Source organism: Bombina bombina, chromosome 4, assembly GCF_027579735.1.
Source record: "Bombina bombina isolate aBomBom1 chromosome 4, aBomBom1.pri, whole genome shotgun sequence".
Lineage (NCBI taxonomy): Eukaryota > Metazoa > Chordata > Amphibia > Anura > Bombinatoridae > Bombina > Bombina bombina.
The window spans coordinates 62,969,908-62,995,372 of NC_069502.1; the positions used below are offsets into that span (position 1 = coordinate 62,969,908).

Genomic DNA, 25,465 nt, shown 5'->3' on the forward strand with positions numbered 1-25,465 from the left:
ACTACTGATATCTGTGAGCTAGCATTGGCAAGGTTTAATGTCGACTCATGAGAAAGTCCATCCCTAATGCCGGGCACTTGAGTGTTAAGAACACGCTCCGGTTATAGTTTAGACAGAATACCGTCCTTGATATCTCATTGGTGTATATTTGATCCGGTACCGGATTTGAGATAATAGTATGAGAGTCCAATAGTGGTAATTTCTCAGTTGAAAACTTAATCCCATGTACAAGTGACACATCAAACTTCAGACTTTCAGAGTGCAAGACTTATTACTGCATGGCTTACCTTCGCTCTCTTCACACACTCTACGGTATTACCTGACAGGATCTCATCCGTGGTGTGACTCACAGCGATGTATTCCGCCTATGCAGCTCTTCACTTGCTCAGGTATTCGAACTTGATATCGCCAAATTCACAGCAAATCCACCATGCTGGCGTCCTCCACACTGTGTCTTGTTCCAAACATTACGCGTTTCGCCCCTCCCCCTTTGCGGGCTGAACTCAGGGCTTCATCAGATGTGTCTGATTAGACACCACAACAAACTTTATAACACTAGTGCAGATACAAAGTTACACCCCCTTCATGAATTTTAAAGGGGATGTATTATGCATGTAAATTTCAATGGCTACAATTAAATACTTAGATACATTTTATATACAACTAGACTATACAATATAGCATATTACAATTTCCAAATTTTTGGAAGTTGCTTGTTACATAATGATGTACAGCATTAAGCTACAGCTTTAATTTTACACTGAAAAATACTTATGTGAATTTAGTATCCTTATTAGATGAACAGGAGGAGACCGATATGGGTACCACTTACCCCAAAAAATCAATTTTTAACCCTACGTCCAAATTTATGCCCCAACTATCCTTATCCCCTAGTGTCCATACTTTTGTTAAATGTGTGGAAAGAGATGTAGGTGATATAGGAGTATCAGGTATAGTGAGCGATAATTTAAGTAAAAAAGAGAGAAGAGCTCTAAAAGAATTGATGAGTAAAAAAGAAATTCAGATTAAACCATCCGATAAGGGTGGCAATATTGTCATCCTTAACCAGGCTGACTATGTGAAAGAAATCTTGAGACAGCTGGGTATAAGAGAACAATATGAGGCTGTCACTAGACAAATCTATGAAAAATCTTGTGATGATTTATTCATCATTCTGAGGCAAGCAAAAGAGTCAGGACTAATAACTAAAAAAGAATTTGAATTTCTAAATTCCACTCACCCAGTAGCACCTACTTTTTACTGCATCCCCAAAGTGCACAAAAGCATCACACATCCACCGGGACACCCCATAGTGTCGGGCATTGGGGGACCCACAGAGGGGATAAGTAGATATGTAGATTTTTTTTTCTACGTCCCTTCTTAACTGAATTGTCCTCCTATGTGCAAGACACGAGGGATGTTTTAAGAAAATTGGATAAGATTAAAATGGAGCCAGATATGCTCCTGCTTACTCTTGATGTGGAGTCACTGTACTCTTCTATTCCACATAAGGTAGGCTTGGAAGCAGCCGAATATTTCCTTAAACTACGTGGAGAAGAGTACAGTGACAACACTACCTTAGTACTCAAACTGTTGGAATTTGTGTTAACTAATAACATATTTATGTTTGATGGCAAATTTTATAGACAGTTAAGAGGCACAGCCATGGGTGCGGCGTGCGCCCCCACCTATGCCTGTCTCCATCTGGGTGTCTGGGAGGCAGTTGATGTCTTCCAGGAATTAGATATATGGGTGGAGGCTCACGTCGCCCTATGGCTGCGCTATGTGGATGACATCCTGGTCTTGTGGAAAGGGGATGAAGTTTCGACCAATAAGTTTGTTGAGATATTGAACAAAAACAATAGAAATTTGTTCTTAACTCACCAAATAAGTAATAAGGAAACTACCTTTTTGGATCTCAAACTGACTATAGAAAATGGATTATTAAAAAGTAAAGTGTTTCGAAAAGAAACAGCAACTAATAATCTATTACATGGCTCTAGTCATCACCCGGAAGCATTAAAAAATGGTATTCCAGTGGGACAGTTCTTGAGGCTCAAGAGATGCTGTTCCACTGAACCAGATTTTGAAAAGCAGGCCGGTGAGATGGCTCAGAGGTTTCTTCAGAGAGGATACTCTAAAAATCAAGTAAGGAAAGGATGGCTTAGGGCTAGGCAGAAACCCAGAAATGAATTAATATATAGAGCAACTGAATTGCCTTAGGAAGAGACTGAAATTCGGCTAATAACTAAATATAATTCCCATTGGAATAAATTGCGCAACATCCTTAATAAACATTGGCACATTTTGTCAAATTACAGTTCAGTTGCTTAATATATTTCTGAGTACCCACTGCTTACAGCCAAAAGAGCACCCAGCATTAAAGATAAACTAGTCCATAGTGAATTCCAAAGAGATACCCCAAAAAATTGGCTAACACAGGCACAAACCAGGAAGGGTTGCGAACCTTGTGGCAGATGTGTGTACTGCAAGTACATTGTTAAAGCCTCAAATTTCTGCACTGAATATTCTGAAAGGTCTTACCACATAAATGAAAGAATAGTCTGCAACACCACAAATGTAATCTATATGTTACACTGTTCGTGCCCCAAATTCTATATTGGGAAAACGACACGAGAGCTAAAAGAAAGGGTGAGGGAACACAGAGATAGCATTAAGGACAAAGAGTCGGACAGTCCAGTTGCCAGACATTTCCAAAAAATGTATAATTCTGATTTTTCTCTCCTTAGAGTACTGGGTATTGAGCATATCAAGCCAAGGAGGAGAGGAGGTAATATTGACCAACTATTGCTCCAGCATGAGTCACGCTGGATGTACAGACTTAAAGTGAAAGTAAATTTGTCTGGTCTGCAACACATAGATGTATTCTATAATAATAATATATTGAGATCGCTATGTATTTTTTTTTTATATTACTAATGTGACTTTATTATTTTATTTATATTTTTTATACCGTGACCATCCTTGCGCCGCCCAACCTTTACTTCTTATCTATTGGTGCCTTTACATATAGAGCGGTCCCACCCGCTCTATACGTAGCAGAAATGTGCGTTCACGAGCACAGAACGCATTGCGCATGCGCAAATAGTCTATCATGACTGCAATGTGCATGCGATTTTCTTCTTATCACCCGGTCTTCAGATAGAAAGCTAAGTGCATGCGCGAATCGGGAACGAGCCTCCGACATAATCCTAGGTACACTAGCTTTGCCGCATGCGCAATTGATTAGACTGTCTGATGACGTAGCTTCACGGCCGCCGATCGGCCAGAAATTCAATTGGAAGGAAAAAAAACGTGACCAGGAAGTAAACTGGCTATAGAAAAACGGGCTGATTTGAAATTCAGAAAAATTGCACTTTATTTCCTGCGAAAAAGGTATTTAGATCAAACTTAAAAAAAAACGATGAATTAAACTCCTATTATTTTTAACTAAACTATGTAACTGGGTATAGCAGACCACCTAACTTTACTTTCACTTTAACACCCTCTCTCCCCTTGGTTTGAATGAAAAAATTGAATTTTCTTGTTTTCTGTAAATATTCCTTACTACATAATACACTGTTAAAATAGATGTGTGCTTAGAAGTGAGCATTTTGATATGTTCACATAAGTATTTTTCAGTGTAAAATTAAAGCTGTAGCTTAATGCTGTACATCATTATGTAACAAGCAACTTCCAAAAATTTGGAAATTGTAATATGCTATATTGTATAGTCTAGTTGTATATAAAATGTATCTAAGTATTTAATTGTAGCCATTGAAATTTACATGCATAATACATCCCCTTTAAAATTCATGAAGGGGGTGTAACTTTGTATCTGCACTAGTGTTATAAAGTTTGTTGTGGTGTCTAATCAGACACATCTGATGAAGCCCTGAGTTCAGCCCGCAAAGGGGGAGGGGCGAAACGCGTAATGTTTGGAACAAGACACAGTGTGGAGGACGCCAGCATGGTGGATTTGCTGTGAATTTGGCGATATCAAGTTCGAATACCTGAGCAAGTGAAGAGCTGCATAGGCGGAATACATCGCTGTGAGTCACACCACGGATGAGATCCTGTCAGGTAATACCGTAGAGTGTGTGAAGAGAGCGAAGGTAAGCCATGCAGTAATAAGTCTTGCACTCTGAAAGTCTGAAGTTTGATGTGTCACTTGTACATGGGATTAAGTTTTCAACTGAGAAATTACCACTCTTGGACTCTCATACTATTATCTCAAATCCGGTACCGGATCAAATATACACCAATGAGATATCAAGGACGGTATTCTGTCTAAACTATAACCGGAGCGTGTTCTTAACACTCAAGTGCCCGGCATTAGGGATGGACTTTCTCATGAGTCGACATTAAACCTTGCCAATGCTAGCTCACAGATATCAGTAGTGCACTACACCTGCAACTTGTATTTTGTAACTTGATTATTGCTACTATTCTCAGCATGTACCTTTTTTGGCTATGTTTTTATTAAAATATATATGTTCAGCACACCTGTCTAGGATGTCATTTCCATGTATACTGTAGGGTTGTATTGGTGCGGCCAGTAATCCGCTTTAGCTCTTTTAGAATTGTTAGAGCTCTTTTCTAACTGATTTGGTTATATATATATATATATATATATATATAAATATACATATATATGTATATGGCAATATATATATATATATCTCCCTATATATATATATATATATATATATATATATATATATATATATATATATATATATATATATATATATATATTGTGTATATATATATGTATAAATATATAGAATGAAAAGAAAAGAAAAACATTATTCACAAATCTTCAAAGGCACAAGGTATCTCCTTTTTAAGGCCCCATTTATCAGGCAGCGAAAGCTTCAGGGCCCAACCATAACAGCCCTTTTTTGATCTAGCCAAATCATCACAGCAACAAATGATAACAGTAAAACAAATTATTGAGCATTGTGTATTACTTTTCACAGAATGAAATATAAACATCAGTATAGCACTGACACTGGCCACAAAGACAATTTGTTTTGGATGGGTTGACATTTAGTCTGATATTCGTTCATGGGGCTGTTTGCAATTTGTTAGTTAAAGAAAATCTGTTTCCTATGGGGAACTGCTTAAGGGCAGCAGAGGTGGGGGATGGTCAGGATTGGCCAAGAATTAAATGAAGCTTACATACTTATTGGCTGACACAGGAATCAACCAACTCAAAAAGCTGTTGCTGTATTATTATTGAATAATGCAAATGTGAAGCGATCGTACCTACATAAAAGCCTTTTATTTAGAGAAGTGATATCCAACTTCCACACACTTGGGGCAGCAGATCGATTTTTTAGAAGCCTTAAGGGCAAATAAATACCTAAGAAGCCTAAAGGGCCGTATAGAAATCTATGGCTATAAAACATACAAATATATGTTCTAGGTTGTCAACTCAAGTCCCCAAAGCTTAATTGTTTATTTTTTATTTTTCCTGAGGACACATAAACTATGGCACACATTCATAGTTCTACGTTTTCCCAGGGGCCACAAAACCTAATGCAGATCCCATGGGCCGTGAGCTGGACATCCATGCTTTCTTTAGAGTAATGATTTTCCCTGCATGAAGGAATCACATAAATTTGTGTTGCATTCATTTGTTTGTTGTTTTTTTATTATTAAAGCACCATTTGTTTCTCATTTATTGACAAATGCAACAAATAAAGAATGTTCTGTGTTTTTTTTGTCCACATCTAAATGTGTTTATCTAGAAAACACCTCCTGCAAGAACACTGGTCTCTCACAGCATCCCAGCTGACTGCCATATGCACTGCTAATATTTCTACAGACCCAAATATCTCAAATAATCAAGAAACAAGAACAAGGATTATACTGAATTATGCATTACAAATGAAAGTGTTGTATGTGCACAAGAACAACGCGTTTCTTGCCCAAAACACATCAGGCTGAAATGTGAACGCTTGGATTAATGTGTAGATATAGGATTAAGCATTAAAAAACAAAAAATGGGCAATACCAATAGACAAACCAAATTCTAATGTTGCAATATAATGATAATAGAATATAAAAATAAAACTTATGCACTTCAGATAAAAAATAAATATTGAAAAAGACTAATAGTACAAACCACTATATGAAAAATTGGTTAAACATATAAACTGATAGAAAAAGTGTGGGTATTAAAGGGCCATATCATTTTGAAACTAGAGACACTGCATCTCTATGTGTTAAACACATAGTAAAGTATTGTTCAGGATCCACAGAACCCTGCTGGTCCAGAGAAGAAACTGATGCTGATCCAGTCAACAGCAATGCTGATTGGGTCTGTGGCAGTTGGCTCTGCAGGTCCTGAGCGGTAATTCTACTATGTGTTTAACCCATTTGCGGAGTTTAAACACATAGAGGTGCAAGGTCACTAGTCTAAAAGTTGCATGCTCTATCAAATGGCCGTTTAAATGCCATGACTGGAAGAAACCAATAGTCATCTTGCAAATTAATCAGCTACCAATAAAATAAGTTTGTTGAGGTGGCATACATGACCTGGTATATCAGTTTGTTCCAGGTAACCTGATTTTTAATGTGTTCCACTTTTATGATTGTTAATATATAATGGCAGAGAGTACAGACACTTAAACAGTATCAGAAAGAGGCAATAGATTTTAAACAACATTCCTGAGGCATTTTGAGGTGTATGCCCCGTGCCTGTATAACAAAGCACATTGTATCTAACACAACTGTAGTTTTAAATGCTTTTAAAAACTTGTATTTTGTATGCAGATTTGTGGAATAAGAGTAAAGAACTTCTGAATTTTATAAATAAGATGCCCCTTTAAGTAGTCATAGGTAAAACCCCTATTTCAACCAGTAGAGCACACGGCAAGTGTTGCTGCACATAAGCTGCAAGTTCACCAGGACTGAGCATACGGCAGGTTCTTTAATGAAGGGAACATTATAAATAATTCATAAACCTAAATTACCTGCTACCAATTTACATCTTAACTTAAAAAACAGAATATCTTTGTTAATTGAGTCGTTGAGTAAATAATTGAACAATAACATTTATTGCCATAAACTTTTTTCAGCGATGTAATTATACAGATTATTAAAGGGACATAAAACTGAAGCAGACAACTTTGTTATAGCACCATTACTTGCCTAAAAAGGGGTTAAATACTCTGTTAAAGGGACAGTAAACACAATAACAATATTATCTACAGTCTTCTAACAGATAAACAGCAGAATCTAAGCACTATTAGAATAGATTAGCATTGTGTTTGCTGCATTTGTTTTTCAATGGTCAAACTCCTTCCACTATTTTCCTTATTTAATAGATCCTATCCTGACTTGGGTCTGGAGATTATAGGTCTTGCGAGTTGCGACCGTCATTGCAAAACTTCTAGTTAAATCCAGCAGAAATGATAAGACAACAAGTTGTAAATTGGGGACAGATATCTGGCAAGGCTTGTGAAGCCTGCCCTATGCTCTTTCAGTTAAATCATGAGAGTATATTTCAAAGGCAATTTTTTCATATGGATAATTAAACATTGTATATAGTCTCAAAGTGTTTACTGTCCCTTTAAGTGGATATGCATGTAATTTTTTTTAAAAATTGTGTTTTAAGTCATCTCCAGACCAGCAATAAGCTGAGCACAGCTGCTGATCCGATCAGGGGAGGCATATGTGCATATCCTCCAATCACAAGCTTTGCTCAGCATCAGAAGTGTATTGTTGATCCAGAGCAAAGTTTAACTATGTAATGCCTTTGAAGGTGTTAAACACGTAAGTACGGACAGACAATATTGCAATGAAAATAATCTGAATAGACAATTGTCTTATTGTAATGTCCCTGACAGTTTTGAATATTTGAATTTGTTTTACAAAAATGTAATGATGAATGAATTTAGTGGGTCCACCCTAGCTTCAGATTTATAGGATAATAGTGAATCTGTAAAGGTTTAACAATATGTTTTGTCACCTTTTGTCATCTGATGTAACGATGTAAAGTGCAAGATTTTATATATTATTCCTGATTCTGATGAATTAACCAAACCAAACATCTGCCAGAGGCTTTCTGGGATTGGGAGGTGAGGGGGGAAGGGAGATGCGAGGGGGTGAGCTGTGACTGGGGGGGGGGGGGCAGCTTTGCATTGGGTGGGAACAAGTATGCCATGGGTGGGTGTTGGGTATAGTTATATGCTGAACTGGGGCAGTCCCTAGAAACCAGGACATTTGCCCTGATGGGTAAAGCTGCTGGAAGGCACACGGCAGTCCTAACCCGTGATAAGCGGTTAACATCCTGGGTGGTCGGGACCACTCGGGAGCTATGGTTAACTACTGAAAAGAGCTGTGCTTCTAATGGAATGCAATGCCATAGAAAACATAGGAAAAACCTATCCAGATTAAATGGACATTCTGCAAATGTAAAAACAAAACGGCTTATTTTATTAGAGCATTTTTTTTTTATTTTACTTTGTGTTTAATTCCTTCAGATGTTTTAAATAAGTCAAAGTCAAAGTTGCATTTCTGGAACATCCTGATTATGTTCCAGATAAGTATATGGGGAGTGACTGGGGCATATGCATTTATGCCTGCTTCTGATTGGCTCACCGGCTGTATCCTCATATTGAGTGGTACAGGAGCACAACTTTGACTATGCAGAAGAATCTTCTTGTGCAATGATGACTGCTGGAAACAGATGTACAGTGTACACGTAATGTGCCTTTAATACATACATATATTAAAGCTATACATTTCTACAAATATTCTACAAATATTTTTCTAACAGATTATTGACATCTAAACTTTATTGCATAGTCTCCATGGATGGACCTATCAGTTTGTGTTTTGCCCTTTACCCCTCTTTAAGTTCACAGTCTTAGCCAAGAACACTAACATTGTATTATGTGTTTACTTATTGTATTTCATTTAAGGTGCATCACCTCTATACACCAGGGACTGACATGGCCAAGTGACCCGCTGATACATTACACATGACTCATATCACTGACCTGTTGGTAAAGACTTTGCTGTAGTTATACACTTGGATTTCCAGCATCTCGTTTCCATCAATGTTGCTGGCAATAGGCCAACGGAAAGTCTGCAATTAAAGAATAAATAAATCAGTACGTGGTTGCAGCACTTGTAAATATTGCTCTGCAAACAGGCCTGGCAAATCTCCTGTATTATTATTATAATAAAAATAATAATTACAATAATAATGATAATAGTAATAATAATGATGATAATAATAATAATGATAATAATAATAATGATTATAATAATAATAAGGATGATGATAATAATAATAATTATAAAGCTGTAAAGCTGTTTATAATAATAATAATAATAATAATAATAATAATAATAATAATAATAATAATAATAATAATAATAACAACAACAACTATAATGATCATTCTGCTCACCAGGAGTACACTGTAAAATAGGAACCAAATGCAAAAAGATTCTTAAAGTTTTAGAATTTGCTTCTGAAACATTGTATGTTTCATGCAGAGGATTAAGTATTTTAAGATTCCATGAACTGTTTTAATTACCAAAGATTCTGGCTTCAAAAAGACTTTGTTTAGTAATACAATTGGCAAAACTACTTCTCATCCGTGTATTAGACCTTTAAATACACCCAGAGCAAGCTGGATTATAGAATTTAATGACCAGCATATTGATATTTCTACTGTGTGTGTGTGTGGGGGGGGGTGCTTATACCTATTTTATACACATATTTACCAATATTCTCATGTTTTTTAAGCCATTATAATTACATGGAGTTGTTTGCAATTGATTATGATGTCCACATCAGACCTCAGATAAGACCTCAATTGCCTGCAGACCCTGTCACCTGGGAAATCAGACCGGCCCTGGAAATTTGTATAGACCGGCCCAGCCCAGCCCACTCCAACACAGCCCCCTCAAGCCTAACCACGCCCCCTCCAGCCCAGCCATGCCCCCACCAGCCACGCCCCCTCCAAGCCAGTCAACTATGCTCTAGCTGGTTTTCCCTTCAACTCATATAGATATATATATATAATATATAAATATATATATACATATAAATAAATAAAATATATAAATATATATATATATATATAATATATAAAAATATATATAATATATAAATATATATATAATATATTAGTCATTGCTACATACACATGTTGTCACTAACACTGAGCAGCTATTTCCCCCGCCCGGTGACTCACTGAAGTTGAAGTAGAGCTGTGGGTCTGGTCCCAGAACAGAACAGGTCTCGCTGATGTACGGCCGCCATTGTAACCGGTGCGCGGTCTAAACACACTGAGATGGGGGGGGGGGGGTTGCCGGGGGCGGGGAGGGACTAACCTGACAAAAAGTTACATGATACATCATCAATAACAGGACGGAACAAGTGTAGTGTCGAAACCTGCGACACCGGTGCTCTAGAATGAATGTAGTATCATGTCACATGTCTAATTGTGTTAATCCCGCCCACATACAATGTTCCTGCAGTGAACGCCATGTGTCACTCAAACACATGTGCTGCATGTATACCGGGTAGGGACTGGGAGCGTAGTGGTTAGTGGTTTTTTTGAACACATATTACCGGGCAGTGACAACTGTGCTAAGTTGCTTGCTGCGCTCCACAGCAGCTGCCTGAGAGTGAGCAGCCTCTGCCGGCCGGCGGCCCACCGGGATTTTTCCCCGGTATCCCGGCAGCCCAATACGGCCCTGCCTGTCACTTATATAAACCTATATGGCTTATTATCATTTATTTGCATAGTGCAGCAAAATTTGGTAGTGCTGACTAGGGATGGGCGAATGTGTTTATATTCGAATTCGAATGTTAGAACAAATGTTATTGTAGAAATTTGTTTTACATAATAGAATGTTGATAAGAACGAATATTCTTAAAAATTCTATTATCGAATGTTATTTACAGTTTTCGAATGTGACTTTGGAATTCGAATGTGACATTCAAATTTGAATATGACATTTAGAAAAGACAGTTGTAGACTAGAAATACAATTTTGAATTCAAATGCTTCATTCGAATTTGAATGTAACATTCAAATTCGAATATTACATTTCTACAACACAGTTGTAGACTAGAAAAACTATTTCGAATTCAAATGTGACATTCGAATTCGGATGGGACATTCGAATTCGAATGGGACATTCAAATTTGAATATTACATTTATAAAACACAGTATTAGACTAGAAATACTATTTCAAATCTGAATGTTACATTCAAATTCGAATGTAGCATTCGAAATTGAATATTACATTTATTAAACAGTTGTAGACTAGAAATACTATTTTGAATTTGAATGTTACATTCAAATTCGAATATCCCATTCAAATTTGAACATTCAAATTCAAAATTGAATGAATACATAGCTAAACATTCTATTATTCAAACAAATATTTTAGAATTTTATTGAAAAATTAGAAAACAAAAATTAGAAAATAGAATGTTAGAATGTAAATTTGATTCAAATAAATGAATGTATCAAAATTTGTTTTAAATTTCCATTTTTTTAGAAACATTCGCCCATCCCTAGTGCTGACAAATGGCAGAACACAGAGCAAGAGGAATTAGATGTGCAGTTAGTTTACATATAATTCTACTGTACAGCCAGTGGGGCTCAATGCCAGACAGAAGCTTTCAAGGCAAAAGAACTATTAGCATTTATAAAAAGGTGCTTTGATGCAAGACTAGAAAGCACTACGATTTCTGATTGGAACAGCTTGGTTTTTAAAAATGGCTTATTGCAACCTGGCTAAAAACTAATGGAATTGAATAGACTCCTTTAATAGAAATCCCCCTAAGCAGAAACATGTAATTAGTTGCTACTCATCTAGCAGTAGTATATATAGTTGTACAGATACATGTATGAATAGAATAAACGATAAGTAGTCAACAACACCTCATTTCTACATGATCATATAATCTCCTCTGACTGTGACTCTTTAGTAATGGTGTACAGTAAATAATTAATTGTGTTTAGTGAGCCTGATGCACTTAATTGCTGTGAAGGAATCTAATTTACATTTTGCAGCGCTGAGCAAGGACGGTGTTGTGTGCGACTCAGACACCATCATTCTGATGTCTACGCTCATTATTATAATACTTTCATATAAATGCACAAGGGAGTGTTTAGCGAATATAGCTCTGTGGCTATCATAATGAGCATTACTTGTTTACCTGTCCACAGGGGGGCAAAATTCCCTAAGTGGTCCATTCAGCTTGAAAATATCTGCTGTTATTATATGCACAATTCACTAAGAGTGTACACCAGGCTACCTGAAAGTGTCCTGAAAGTCTGTGCTTAAAGAGACAGTCTACAATAGAATCTATATTGTTTTAAAAGATAGATAATCCCTTTATTACCCATTCTCCAGTTTTGCATAACCAACACAGTTATATTAATATACTGTTAACCTCTGTGATTACCTTGTATCTAAGCATCTTCTGACAGCCCCCTGATCACATGACTTTTTATTTATTATCTATTGACTTGCATTTAGTACTGTGTTGTGCTTAATCTTAAATAACTCCTTGGGTGTGAGCTATCTATATGGCCCACATGAACTAGCAGTCTCCTGCTGTGAAAAGCAAATAAAAAAGCATGTGATAAGAGGCTGTTTGTAGTGGCTTAGAAACAGGCAGAAATTTAGAGGTTTAAATTTTATAAAGTATATTAATATATCAATGAGGTCTGAAAAAGAAAGAACACAGAGGCACTACAATGGCCTAGTACCACCAGCACAAGGGCAAGCGATAGCAAAATAGACAGGTACTCACAAACATGGTGCACCCTATGGTGCTAGTGGGGCAGGCTGGAACCTTAGCAGTAGTTATATTTGTTATACAGTACTAGGCTATGTTGGTCCATTCTATTTTCCCAGAATAAGAGCTGGAGAAGAACCCTGTGGATACTCCTTGGTTTGGATCAGAGCCAGGTTTCATTCAGTGAGCTGGACTACTGCTAAAGTTCCAGCCTGCCCCACTAACACCATAGGGTGCACCACGTTTGTGAGTACCTGTCTATTATGCTATCTCTTGCCCTTGTGCTGGTGGTACTGGGCCATTGTGGAGCCTCTGTGTTATTTCTTTTTCAGACCTCATTTGCATCAGGATTCGACCATCCTTTGACGGAGTGCTGCCTTTAGATTGGAGTTCTGTTTGGGACTTTTTTGTTTTTATATGTTGATTTTTGTATATTTTTTTTGTTATTTGCTTTTTTCTATAGTTTACATGCTGAATTTTGTGTATTTATTATATCAGTATTAAGGAAGCGCCCCCTATTGGAGTTTATCTCTTCCTTTTTTATTAATATATCAATGTTGGTTGTGCACAGCTGGGGAATGGGCCATAAAGGTGTTAGCTATCTTTTTAAACAATAACAATTTTAGTGTAGACTGTCCCATTAATTAGCTTTTAAAAGTATCACATCTGCATCACTTTTATTTGTTTGCATAATGATTTTTACTAAGAATGAAGACAGAGGAGCGAGCTTTAGAGAACTAGCATAACATAGGGACTAGTGAAGCTGAAGTCCGTGAGCAGATGACTAAGGGCTCGATGAGCAAAAACTCGCCACCATGGTGAGGAGTCACATAAAGGGGTAGATTTAACAAGCAGTGGATGCTGCAATCTACCCCCGTAGCTTCCAGATCGCTGGAAACTTAAGTTATGAAGCAGCGGTCGTAAGATTGGCCGCAAATCTGCAAGGGGTGGCATTGCACAAGCATTTCACTAGAAATCCTTGTGCAATGTTAAATGCCGACAGCCTATGCTGTAGGCATTAGGCGATGTCCGCCCGACACTTGATAATTCGGCCCCAAAAAGTCATAATTAGACGTTCGTGATTTAGACAGAGCATACAATTTTGAACAACTTTCCAATTTACTTGTATTATTTAATTTGCTTCCTTCTCTTGTTATCCATTGCTGAAAGGTTTATCTAGGAAAGCTCAGGAGCAGCAAAGAACCTATGTTCTAGATGCTGATTGGTGGCTGCATACATATATATGCCGATTGTCATTGGCTCACCCATGTGTTTTCAATTTTACTATTCCTACCTTATTTTTTCTTCTTTTACTGATATATCTAAAGAATGTTTTGTCCCCATGTATTACTAACATTCTTTAGATATATCAGTGAAAGAAGAAAAAATAAGGTAGGAATAGTAAAATTGAAAACAGTTGATGGTAGAAGAATAGGAGATAAGCAAATTGCAGACTGTCTAAATGATTACTTCTGTTCTGTTTTCACAAAAAAATGTTTATTAAAGGATGCTATGAAAAATAGAAACAAGCTTAACACTAATCTTTTTACAGAGGATGAGATTTTGTTAGCATTATCAAAAATAAATGATAAAAAGTCAGCGGGTCCTGATAATATTCATCCAAGGGTTCGATCAGTGCTAACTGTCCCATGAACTGATCTGTTTAATCAGTCACTATTAACAGTAGCTGTTCCAGATGATTGGAGAATACCAAATGTAATACCTCTTCATAAAAAGGGCAGTAGGGAAGAATCTGGTAACTACAGGCAAGTTAGTTTAACTTCAGTAGTAGGGAAATTAATGGAAAGCCTCTTAAAAGAAAGAATTATGACTTACATAAAGACAAACAATTTAGAGGACCAAAATCAGCATGGTTTTACTTCAGAGAGATCATGTCAGACTAATCTAATTGACTTCTTTGATTATGTAACAAAAGTATTAAATCAGAGTGGAGCAGTTGATGTAGCATATCTAGATTTCAGCAAAGCATTTGACACTGTCCAACACAACAAACTAATTCACAAACTGTATCTCCTTGGTCTAGACTCAAAAATTGTGAACTGGGTGGAATGCTGGCTTAAGGACAGAAAACAAAGTGTCTTAGTAAATGGAGTACATTCAGCAGAGGGGGCTGTTACTAGTAATGTTCCTCAGGGGTCAGTTCTGGGGGCCTGTTTTGTTTAACATATTTATCTGTGATATCAGCAAAGGGCTACAGGGGAAAGTATGTCTGTTTGCAGATGATACAAAAATTTGTAACAGAGTGGATGTTCCAGGGGGGTAGACAAAATGAGAAGTGATATAGAACAATGGAAGGAATGGACAAATGACTGGGATCTAAAGTTTAACACAGCAAAGTGTAAAATAATGCATTTAGGGAAGAAAAATCCAAATGGTAATTACAGAGTCAATAACACTTTACTGACTGTTACAAATGAGAAACAGGACTTGGGAATTATTATTTCAGATGATTTAAAACTTAGTAAACAATGTAGTAATGCAGCGAGTAAGGCTAGCAGAATGCTTGGATGTATTGGTAGAGGTATTTGCAGCAGAAATAGTAAGGTTCTTATGCCACTTTATACATCATTAGTTAGACCTCATCTTGAGTATTGTGTGCAGTTCTGGAGGCCATATCTTCAGAAGGATATTAACAAACTTGGATCTGTGCAAAGGAGGGCTACCAAAATAGTACATGGTCTAGAAAATAAAACTTACCAGGATAGGCTCAATTACCTAAATATGTATAGCTTAGAGGAGAGTAGGGAAAGAGGTTATATGATAGCAACTTTCAAGTTCGTTAAAGGGCTTAGCAAAACTGAGGCTGTGAGTATTTTTACATAAAATGGAAAATCCAAGAACAAGGGGTCATGATCTCAAGCTGAAGGGTAGTAGATTCAGTAGTAATTTGAGGAAGCACTTCTTTACAGAAAGAGTGATTGATTATGGAATAAACTTCCTCAAGCGGTAGTAGCGACAAACACTGTGGGGAACTTTAAAAATGCCTTGGACAAGCATAAAGCTATCCTACAAACTAGATAAGTTTATACTTTTAGGTAATATTGGGCAGACTTGCTGGGTCTATGGCTCTTATCTGCCATCAATATCTATGTTTATTTATTTATTTTATTTTTTATTTTATTATCATTTATTTATAAAGCATGTTTATATGTTCAGTTAGAAACTAGTAGGGTTTTGCTGCTCCTTCAACAAATGATACCCAGAGAATGAAGCACATTTGATAATAGAAGTAAACTGGAAAGTTGTTTAAAATTGTATGTTCTACCCAAATCATAAAAGAAAAATTTTGGGTTCCATGTCCCTTTAATATAGGAGTCTCTCTTTCAAATACAGTGCCTGCATAATGAGATAAACCGCTCTCAAGGTAAAATGTTTCTAATAAGGAGACTTCTTAGAACACCTTGCCTGAATGGAGAGCTTAAGATGATTGGGCCCTTAGTGAATTCAGCAGACTGGCTGTCTTATTATACAATTTTGCTAAAATAATAATTTATTTATATAACATAAAATAAAGTATTGTACACATGGTACAGCCACAGGCTCTCTGCTGAACGCAAACATTTCTCAAGGTCAGGAATGAGTTATATATACAGTTTATAGTGGCGGGGGACGAGGTTGTGTAGAGGGTTATTAGGGACTAGGTTGGGTATATAGTTAACAGTAGTGGCAGGTGAGGCATGTTACATATAGGTTTTATAGTGGTGTGGGAGCAGGTTACTTTTAGAGATAATAGTGGTAAGGAGACATGTTGTGTATACGGTTAATAGTGGCTGGGGACTGGGTCCCATTAAGGGATAATAGGGGTTGGGTTACAGTGGATTAAAGGGCATCATGACATAGTTACCAGTAATACACTAGCTGTGATCAGCCGCTACTTCCTTGGCTTTATTTTCTTGCTCTTCCCATGCCACTGTCAGGTTACTCCCATCTTCAACAAATGTCAGTTTTCTACTGTTCCTTTAAATGCTTGAACTCCTATCAACCTCCTCCCTATTTAAGCTCCTCCTGCCCATTCTACACTTCTTAGTATTGTAGTTGTATTCTCAACCTACAGTGAGCCTTATACCTGTGAACGCTGTTCACATCTGAGCCTTTGAAGAAATCGCTATTCTAGCTCTACAAGTCCTACGTGAACGCTGTTCACATTAATTTCTTTAACCATCTCTAAATTGGGATATTGGATTCCTTCTACCTTCTGTTTTACTTACTAACTTGTTCAATCCTCATTGCCCAGCTCAGAGCATCTCCGTTTACCCGAGCTGATTCTCCGGATCACCTGTAGCCTCCGCAACGAGGTGACGTCACACGCCAGCTGCGCCTTTTAACTTTCACAAGCGCTCTACTGAAGTCTGGAACTCGATACCGGTACCAAACAAGATTGACTACCTCCCGGTAAGACCAACACTGTTTATCTGAAGCTGTATAAACTGTTACGTTCTAAGTTCACTTATGTTACAAACATCAATGTTATTTACAACCACGGATGAGATAACAATCAAACCATATACGTATTGGCATTATCTGTCTGCTCATATCTGTCAGAGTATTCAATTTCAATTATTATCTATGTAAATTCTGCATTCTTGTTACCTTTACCAGTTTCAGGATACTATGTAAGTTCCTCTGCTGCATATTTTTAGTGTTAACCACAGGTGGCAGCAATAGGGTGAACTCGCACATATTTCCTGTATATCAAATTCAGCTTCTTGATAAATTTGGTTCAACATTGTTGCCTTCCTAAATATTTATTGAATCCGCTTATCACATTTGCAACAAACCTACATTTAGTTTTAAGATAACCAGCAGTTGCAATCCCCATTTCTAACCTGCTTATAAACTCATTTCTTTTAGATATTTCTAATTTGGGCGTGACAGCCACTGTCCCTTCATGTCTAGCCATGCCCACAGATCACATATCCACACCCTAAATCTCATAGACACAGGACCATCCAGCTCCGCCCACAGAACACCTGTAGCTTCACCCACTCTGCCCATGGAACATCTGTGCCTCCACCCACCCTGACTCTGTCCATGGAATACCTGTGGCTTCACCTACCCTGACTCTTTCCATGAAACAACTGTGGCATTACCTACCCTTACTCTGCCCATGGAACATCTGTGGCTTCACCTACCCTTACTCTGCCCATGGAATACCTGTGGCTTCACCTACCCTGACTCTGTCCATGAAACATCTGTGGCTTTACCTACCCTTACTCTACCCATGGAACATCTGTGGCTTCACCTACCCTTACTCTACCCATGGAACATCTGTGCCTCCACCCACCCTTACTCTGCCCATGGAACATCTGTGCCTCCACCCACCCTTACTCTGCCCATGAAACATCTGTGGCTTTACCTACCCTTACTCTACCCATGGAACATCTGTGGCTTTACCTACCCTTACTCTACCCATGGAACATCTGTGGCTTCACCTACCCTTACTCTACCCATAGAACATCTGTGCCTCCACCCACCCTTACTCTGCCCATGAAACATCTGTGGCTTTACCTACCCTTACTCTACCCATGGAACATCTGTGGCTTCACCTACCCTTACTCTGCCCATGGAACATCTGTGGCTTCACCTACCCTTACTCTGCCCATGGAACATCTGTGCCTCTACCCACCCTGACTCTACCCATAGAACACCTGTGGCTTCACCCACCTTATTTTTTGTAACTTAGTTCTTTTTTATTTTTTGTACTTTAGTTAGTTTATTTCATTGTAGTTATTTGTAGGTATTGTATTTCATTAATTTATTGATAGTGTAGTGTTAGGTTTAATTGTAGATAATTGTAGGTAGTTTATTTAATTTATTTATTGATAGTGTAGTGTTAGGTTTAATTGTAACTTAGGTTAGGATTTATTTTACAGGTAATTTTGTAATTATTTTAACTATTTTAGCTATTAAATAGTTCTTAACTATTTAATAGCTATTGTACCTGGTTAAAATAAATACAAAGTTACCTGTAAAATAAATCTAAATCCTAAAATAGCTATAATATAATTATAATTTATATTGTAGCTATATTAGGGTTTATTTTACAGGTAAGTATTTAGCTTTAAATAGGAATAATTTATTTAATAAGAGTTAATTAATTTCGTTAGATTTAAATTATATTTAATTTAGGGGGGTGTTAGTGTTAGGGTTAGACTTAGCTTTAGGGGTTAATACATTTATTAGAATAGCGGTGAGCTCCAGTTGGCAGATTAGGGGTTAATGTTTGAAGTTAGGTGTCGGCGATGTTAGGGAGGGCAGATTAGGGGTTAATACTATTTATTATAGGGTTAGTGAGGCGGATTAGGGGTTAATAACTTTATTATAATAGCGGTGCGGTCCGCTCGGCAGATTAGGGGTTAATAAGTGTAGGCAGGTGGAGGCGACGTTGTGGGGGGCAGATTTGGGGTTAATAAATATAATATAGGGGTCGGCGGTGTTAGGGGCAGCAGATTAGGGGTACATAAGGATAACGTAAGTAGCGGCGCTTTGCAGTCGGCAGATTAGGGGTTAATTATTGTAGGTAGCTGGCGGCGACGTTGTGGGGGCAGGTTAGGGGTTAATAAATATAATACAGGTTTCGGCGGTGTTAGGGTCAGCAGATTAGGGGTACATAAGGATAACGTAGGTGGCGGTCGGCAGATTAGGGGTTAAAAAAATTTAATCGAATGGCGGCGATGTGGGGGGACTTCGGTTTAGTGGTACATAGGTAGTTTATGGGTGTTAGTGTAGAGCACAGTAGTTAAGAGCTTTATAAACCGGCGTTAGCCCAGAAAGCTCTTAACTACTGACTTTTTTCTGCGGCTGGAGTTTTGTCGTTAGAATTCTAACGCTCACTTCAGCCACGACTCTAAATACCGGAGTTAGAAAGATCCCATTGAAAAGATAGGATACGCAATTGACGTAAGGGGATCTGCGGTATGGAAAAGTCGCGGCTGAAAAGTGAGCGTTAGACCCTTTCCTGACTGACTCCAAATACCGGCGGTAGCCTAAAACCAGCGTTAGGAGCCTCTAACGCTGGTTTTCACGGCTACCGCCCAACTCTAAATCTAGGCCTAATTGTTTTATGATTCTATAAAGATTTTCGCACTACAGTTCTCACTGTTTTTTCTTGCCAGTTAAAAGGTAATTACTCTAAAGGAAAACATATACAAATGAAAATTACAGCATATTTAAAGAACAGTGCACTGAAAAACAGGGTAATTTGATTTGTATTAAGCGTAATATACAAGTTTAAAAACTCGCTCCACTGGGTGATAAAGTTAATGTAGTCGCAACACCCGAAGTTACTTAAGAGTTTTACTCACATGCAAAATTTTTACTTTCAAATTGTAATACACTCGCTAACCCACCCGTGTTAAAAGCTTACCTTTAGCGAAGTTTGCACGTGAGCCCATTGTGTGTTAAAGGGACATAATACTCATATGCTAAATCACTTGAACTGTAAAAAGCTGACAGGAAAATATCACCTGAGAATATAAAGGAAGATATTTTACCTCACAATTTCCTCAGCTCACCAGAGTAAGTGCTGTGTAAAAAGTTATCTTTCAGTTACTGCCCAGCTACAGGTTAAAAAAAGGAAGAAATTAACAGCAGCCAATCAGCATTGCTGAGGTCATTAACTCTTTTACTGTGATCTCATGAGATTTCACTTAAAGGGATAGGAAAGTCAAAATTAAACTTGCATGATTCAGATAGAGCTTGTCATTTTAAGACACTTTTAAATTTACTTCTATTTTCAAATGTGTTTCATTCTCTTAGTATCCCTTGTTAAAAAATGATTACTCACATATCATACACTAGTGGGAGCTTCTGCTAATTGGTGCCTGCACACATTTGTCTCTTGTGATTGGCTAAATAGATATTTTCAGCTTCCTGTCAGTAGTGCAATGCTGTTCCTTCAGCAATGGAAAACAAGAGAATGAAGAAAATTTGATAATATAATTAAAATGGAAAGTTGTTTAAAATTGTATGTTCTGGAGGTGCTGGGAGGAGGAGCTCAGGTGTATGGTCAGGTGAATCACCTGTGCAGCTTCACCTCCACTACAAGCCTTGGCGGTATCTTCGCGCTTAAACCCACTGACTCAGGACGGCTTGCCTAGCTAAATCCATCGCTTCCAAAAACCTCCACAGTGCCATACCAAAGCACTGGGCTGCATTCTGCAACAGTTATATGACTTTTATCCCTTTTGTTAAATATCGCCATATCAAGTGGTAATTCTTAAAAAGAGACTGCTATTTCTCCCTCACGCTGAATTTGCTACAGGCAAACACAAGTCGTGTTCTAAAAAGGCATACTGTACTGAACTTTCACCCATAGCCCTTCCTGCCCGGAACGCTGAGATCTAGAGGTGTACAGACTCCTTGGTGATTTTACCCGGCTCACGAGAGAGGTCCCCTGCTCCTGCCGTTTGGCTCCAGCTACAGATCCAGGGCTCCCTGTCTGATCGGAACTCTGAGGCGTGCCCTCACTGCGGATAGAGAGAGGTGTAGAAGCTCCGGACGCTGCACTACTCTCCCGGTCGTGTAGTCCCCTCCCACCGGTGCTGCGTGAGGGGACACGACCGCTGCTTGCTTCCAGAAACCCTGCCCGGACACCGGTCGTGACCACCCCCACTACAGTCACTGGGCCCTGGACGGACCTGGATTTCCGTCAGCTGGGCAATCTTCTGCACCTCCACCAAGCCGGACCAAGCGCCCCCTCTCCCACCGGTGCTGCGTGAGAGGGGCCGCATAAGAGAAAAGAACCTCCCGTGGACACAGGTATCCTATAGATCTCTGGCGGGTAAGATTGATGGCTACTGGGTATTAGAACTTACTACTGGTATCCTCCCTGTCCCCTTATCTTCATATACATACCAAGTTAAGAACTGGTAAAGGGAGTTAAGGAAGATCAAAGGGAAGGGATCACTAACTCAGCTCCTAACACGGCTCGTAAAAGTTTGGGAAAGTTTGGAAAGTTTCATTTTTTCACTTAATCTTATAAGATACTGGACACTTCTTTCTGTATTACTACTTATCATGCTCCTGGCCAGTGGCTCTCATAAAACAGTATCCCCATAGTATAAGAGAGCGAGCAGCAGAGGCTATTTAAAGGAGAATGTTACTTCCATACTAATTCTTGCACTTATCCCCAAAGAAGTCAGCTGGAATAGGAAAGAACTCTATGCTTCTTAATAATTGAATGTGCCATTAACCCTCTTGGACACTTTCGCCTGCTCTGTCTCCTGACTGGTATATTAACCTCTGGCTGCTTTCCTGCAAAAAGAATTGCGCATCTAATCCTTCTGGACATTGCTGCTTGTTCTGCTTGCAGGCCAGCAAACTAACATACTGCTGCTTTCTTGTGTAACAGAATTGTTTAATGTTCAATAGAAATCGATAAGCTTTAAGGAAACTAAAACATAGTATATATCCCTGCTTAACCTTCTGGGAACCAGAATATGGTTGTTTTCTTTTTTTGTTTCTCCCCTTTTTTTTTTTTTATCTTCCTTTCTTCTTTTTACTGGCTGGCTGCAATCAAATATCTTTACTGTCTTGAATGTTAAACTGAGTTGTTTCTTTAATTTACTAATATTGGTAAACTAACTTGCTGATACGTTATTTACAAAATATTGCACAGATTAATTGTATATACTGAACCTAGAGGTATTAATACACAGAGCATATCCTACTAAAATTACACTTTATTCTATTTTGAATTTCTTTCAAGAAACAATGGGCCATTTCCCGTAGTCAATCCTGATAGAAGGCTCCCCTACATGATCACTGTATCCTTATAAATTAGCCAAAAGCAATGTGTTACTAAGCTTATTTATCTTTGCTGCTTGCTTGCCCTTAGGTTAGCTAGATCAGTATTTGATTGTCTTCTTTTTTGTATATAATATAAATACCTTGTTTGTAGCGTTACTACACAGACTTTGGGGAACCAAAACAGAGTATAACCTGGTCTAATGCTTGCCTGTCCTAAGAATTTTTTTAAGTACTACTTCTAAATACTAAATCACTTTTTGACTATAGATGCCAACCAACCAACTTGCTATTACCCCATTGCCTTGCTTAACTATATATATAAGTATTAAAAGAACTACAGTCTATCTTTCATCAAATTGCATCCTAACTGCTTTAAAAACTACGTCTCTTCTTCTGTGACAAAGCCCATCTAATCGTTCTAAACATTCCCTCCTTCTCACTCCCACGGCTGGACTTCTCACATAATTAACTTACTCACCCCTAAATAGACACCTCGTCACCCTTCTCTTTTTTTTTTTTTTCTTTCTTTTTTTTTTCTCCTCCTGTTCCCCACCTGCCCCACACTGTTCACTCCGCTCCTCACCTCCCTACTCTGAGGCTTAAACACTTCCTTAATCCTGCACCTCTCTTTGGGTTCTCAGAGCACCTCACTCACATTCTTTCGGTGTCACGATATAAAATTCTCACTCTTTCCAGTTTTTTTTTTCGGCACATGGATAAATTTCTTCACGTCCCTCACAAGACCCCTTCTCCAGCCATGGCAGCCAGACAGAGGGATAGGAAAACAAAGACCACACAAGAAAATGTCACCGATATACAACCAATAATGACCAATACAGCAGGGATACAAGAAGTAACCAATATTCAAAATTTGGTTACCAGTATCTCAGATGCCCTTACTCCTAAATTCGATGCCCTTAAAACCGAACTAAAACAAGATATCTTTTTATTAACACAGGAAGTCAGGCAGTTTTCTGCCAGACTACAAGAAGTAGAACAAAGGGTATCTGATCTGGAAGACCTTACAAATTTACACAGCTCTAAACTGGAATCGGCAGATATTAATATACAAAAAATTCAAAACAAACTAGAAGATTTAGAGAATCATTCCAGAAGGAACAATATAAGAATTATTGGCCTTCCAGAGGAACAACAAAACAAGAATCTTATATCTTTTATTTCAGAACTATTACCTAAAATTCTTAAAATACCATCCACTCATCAACCCATAATGGTTGAGAGAGTACACAGGCTAGGTCCTCCATATACAGACAGTAAAGGTAGAAATAGACCTAGGCCGATTATAGCGAAACTTTTAAACTATCAGGACAAAATTACTCTACTTCAACACTACCGCAGACAACAACCGATTACATTTAAAGGTGCTACAATTTTAATGTTTCAAGACTTTTCCGCCGATACAGCTCGCTCCCATCTGCTCTAAATTTATTCAAAAAGGTTATCGAGCAATGATAATATATCCCCATAAACTTAAGGTTATAGCACAGGAAGAAACACACTGGTTCGAAGAAACCAGCTCGGCTGAAAACTTTTACAAAACACTTGACTCCCTAAACTAACAATAAAAACATAGGAATGTAATAAACTTTAAAAATCAACAATTAAAAAAATATAATCCTTTCTTTTTTTGAAATGCAGACTTTTTGTAGGGAAGACCCCTGTCTACGGATAGACAAGGGTCAAGGGATTTCCTCCCCTCACGTGTGTGGTAAATTTAATAGAAAAATTCTTTTTTTTTTTTTTTGTTGTTTGTTCTGTTTTATCATATGTCTCCTCCCCGAATCCCCGCTGTTGTTGTTGCTGGGTCTCCCCTCTCTTTTTAACTATATCTTTCTCTTAAATGGGAAAAATAGGAAAATGTAAAATAGTGTCATGGAATGTAGGGGGGATTTCTACACCTATTAAACGCAAGGCGATCATTACACAATTATGCAAACTTCAAACTGATATTGGTTTCATTCAAGAAACACATCTGTCAGCAGAGGAAACCTTAAAATTAAAAACTTCCTGGGTTAAAGAAGTATATTTTGCGGCTGGTGTTAAGAGAAAGAGGGGGGTAGCAATACTAATAGGTAAAAAAACCAAGTCAGAAGTTGTCCATTGTGTGGCCAACCCAGGGGGGAGATATGTCCTGTTAAAAATAAAGATCGCCAAGAAGCTATACACACTTTGTAACACATACGGTCCAAATGCATTTGACCCAGAATACTGGAATGCTCTCCAGTCGAAACTCCTATCTTACACAGAAGGCTCTCTAATCATTGGTGGCGATTTTAATATGACACCTCAATGCCCAATAGACAGATTAAGACAAGACACTAAACATCTGAAGCAAAAAAGAGACAATTTAGAAACCAAGCTATATAAAAAAATCATGTACAATTTAGCCATATACGACATATGGAGAAACCAAAATCCAACTGCTCATAGTTACACTTGCCTCTCGAAGGCCCATAAAACCATGTCCAGAATAGACATTTTTCTGATTGACGAACGTATTCCAGCATCAAGGGTCAAAGCGACAATCATGCCGATACTATTATCAGATCATGCACCTATCTCTCTTGAAATACATTCAGCAGATACACATTCTCCTTTTTCACGCTTCTTTTTTCCCTACTATTTAACATCAGACCTAAAGTTTAAAAAATGGCTATCAAACAAATATAAAGAGTATGTACATTTTAATAGAGAACATCTTAATAGTCCCGAAATATTTTGGGAAACGGCGAAAGCTGTAATGAGGGGGGAAATTATCGCTTATGGTGCTATGCTATTAAAAAAAACTAGGCTTAGGGAAAGAATCTTATAAATTTTTGCTGAATTCCTATAATCGATATCTCTCTGATAGAACCCCTGTTAACTGGGCAAATTATCTACGAG

The 25,465-nt window shown here is 37.9% G+C and overlaps 1 protein-coding gene across 1 annotated transcript in view; it reads right to left on the reverse strand.

The window, feature by feature from the left end:
* The window catches only part of OTOF (otoferlin), a 742,062-nt gene that overhangs the window by 508,979 nt on the left and 207,618 nt on the right, over positions 1–25,465 (reverse strand). The window contains exon 3 of the mRNA XM_053709494.1: positions 9,015–9,103. Within this exon, the coding sequence (XP_053565469.1) occupies positions 9,015–9,103 (89 nt within the window). The remainder of the gene's footprint in view (positions 1–9,014; positions 9,104–25,465) is intronic.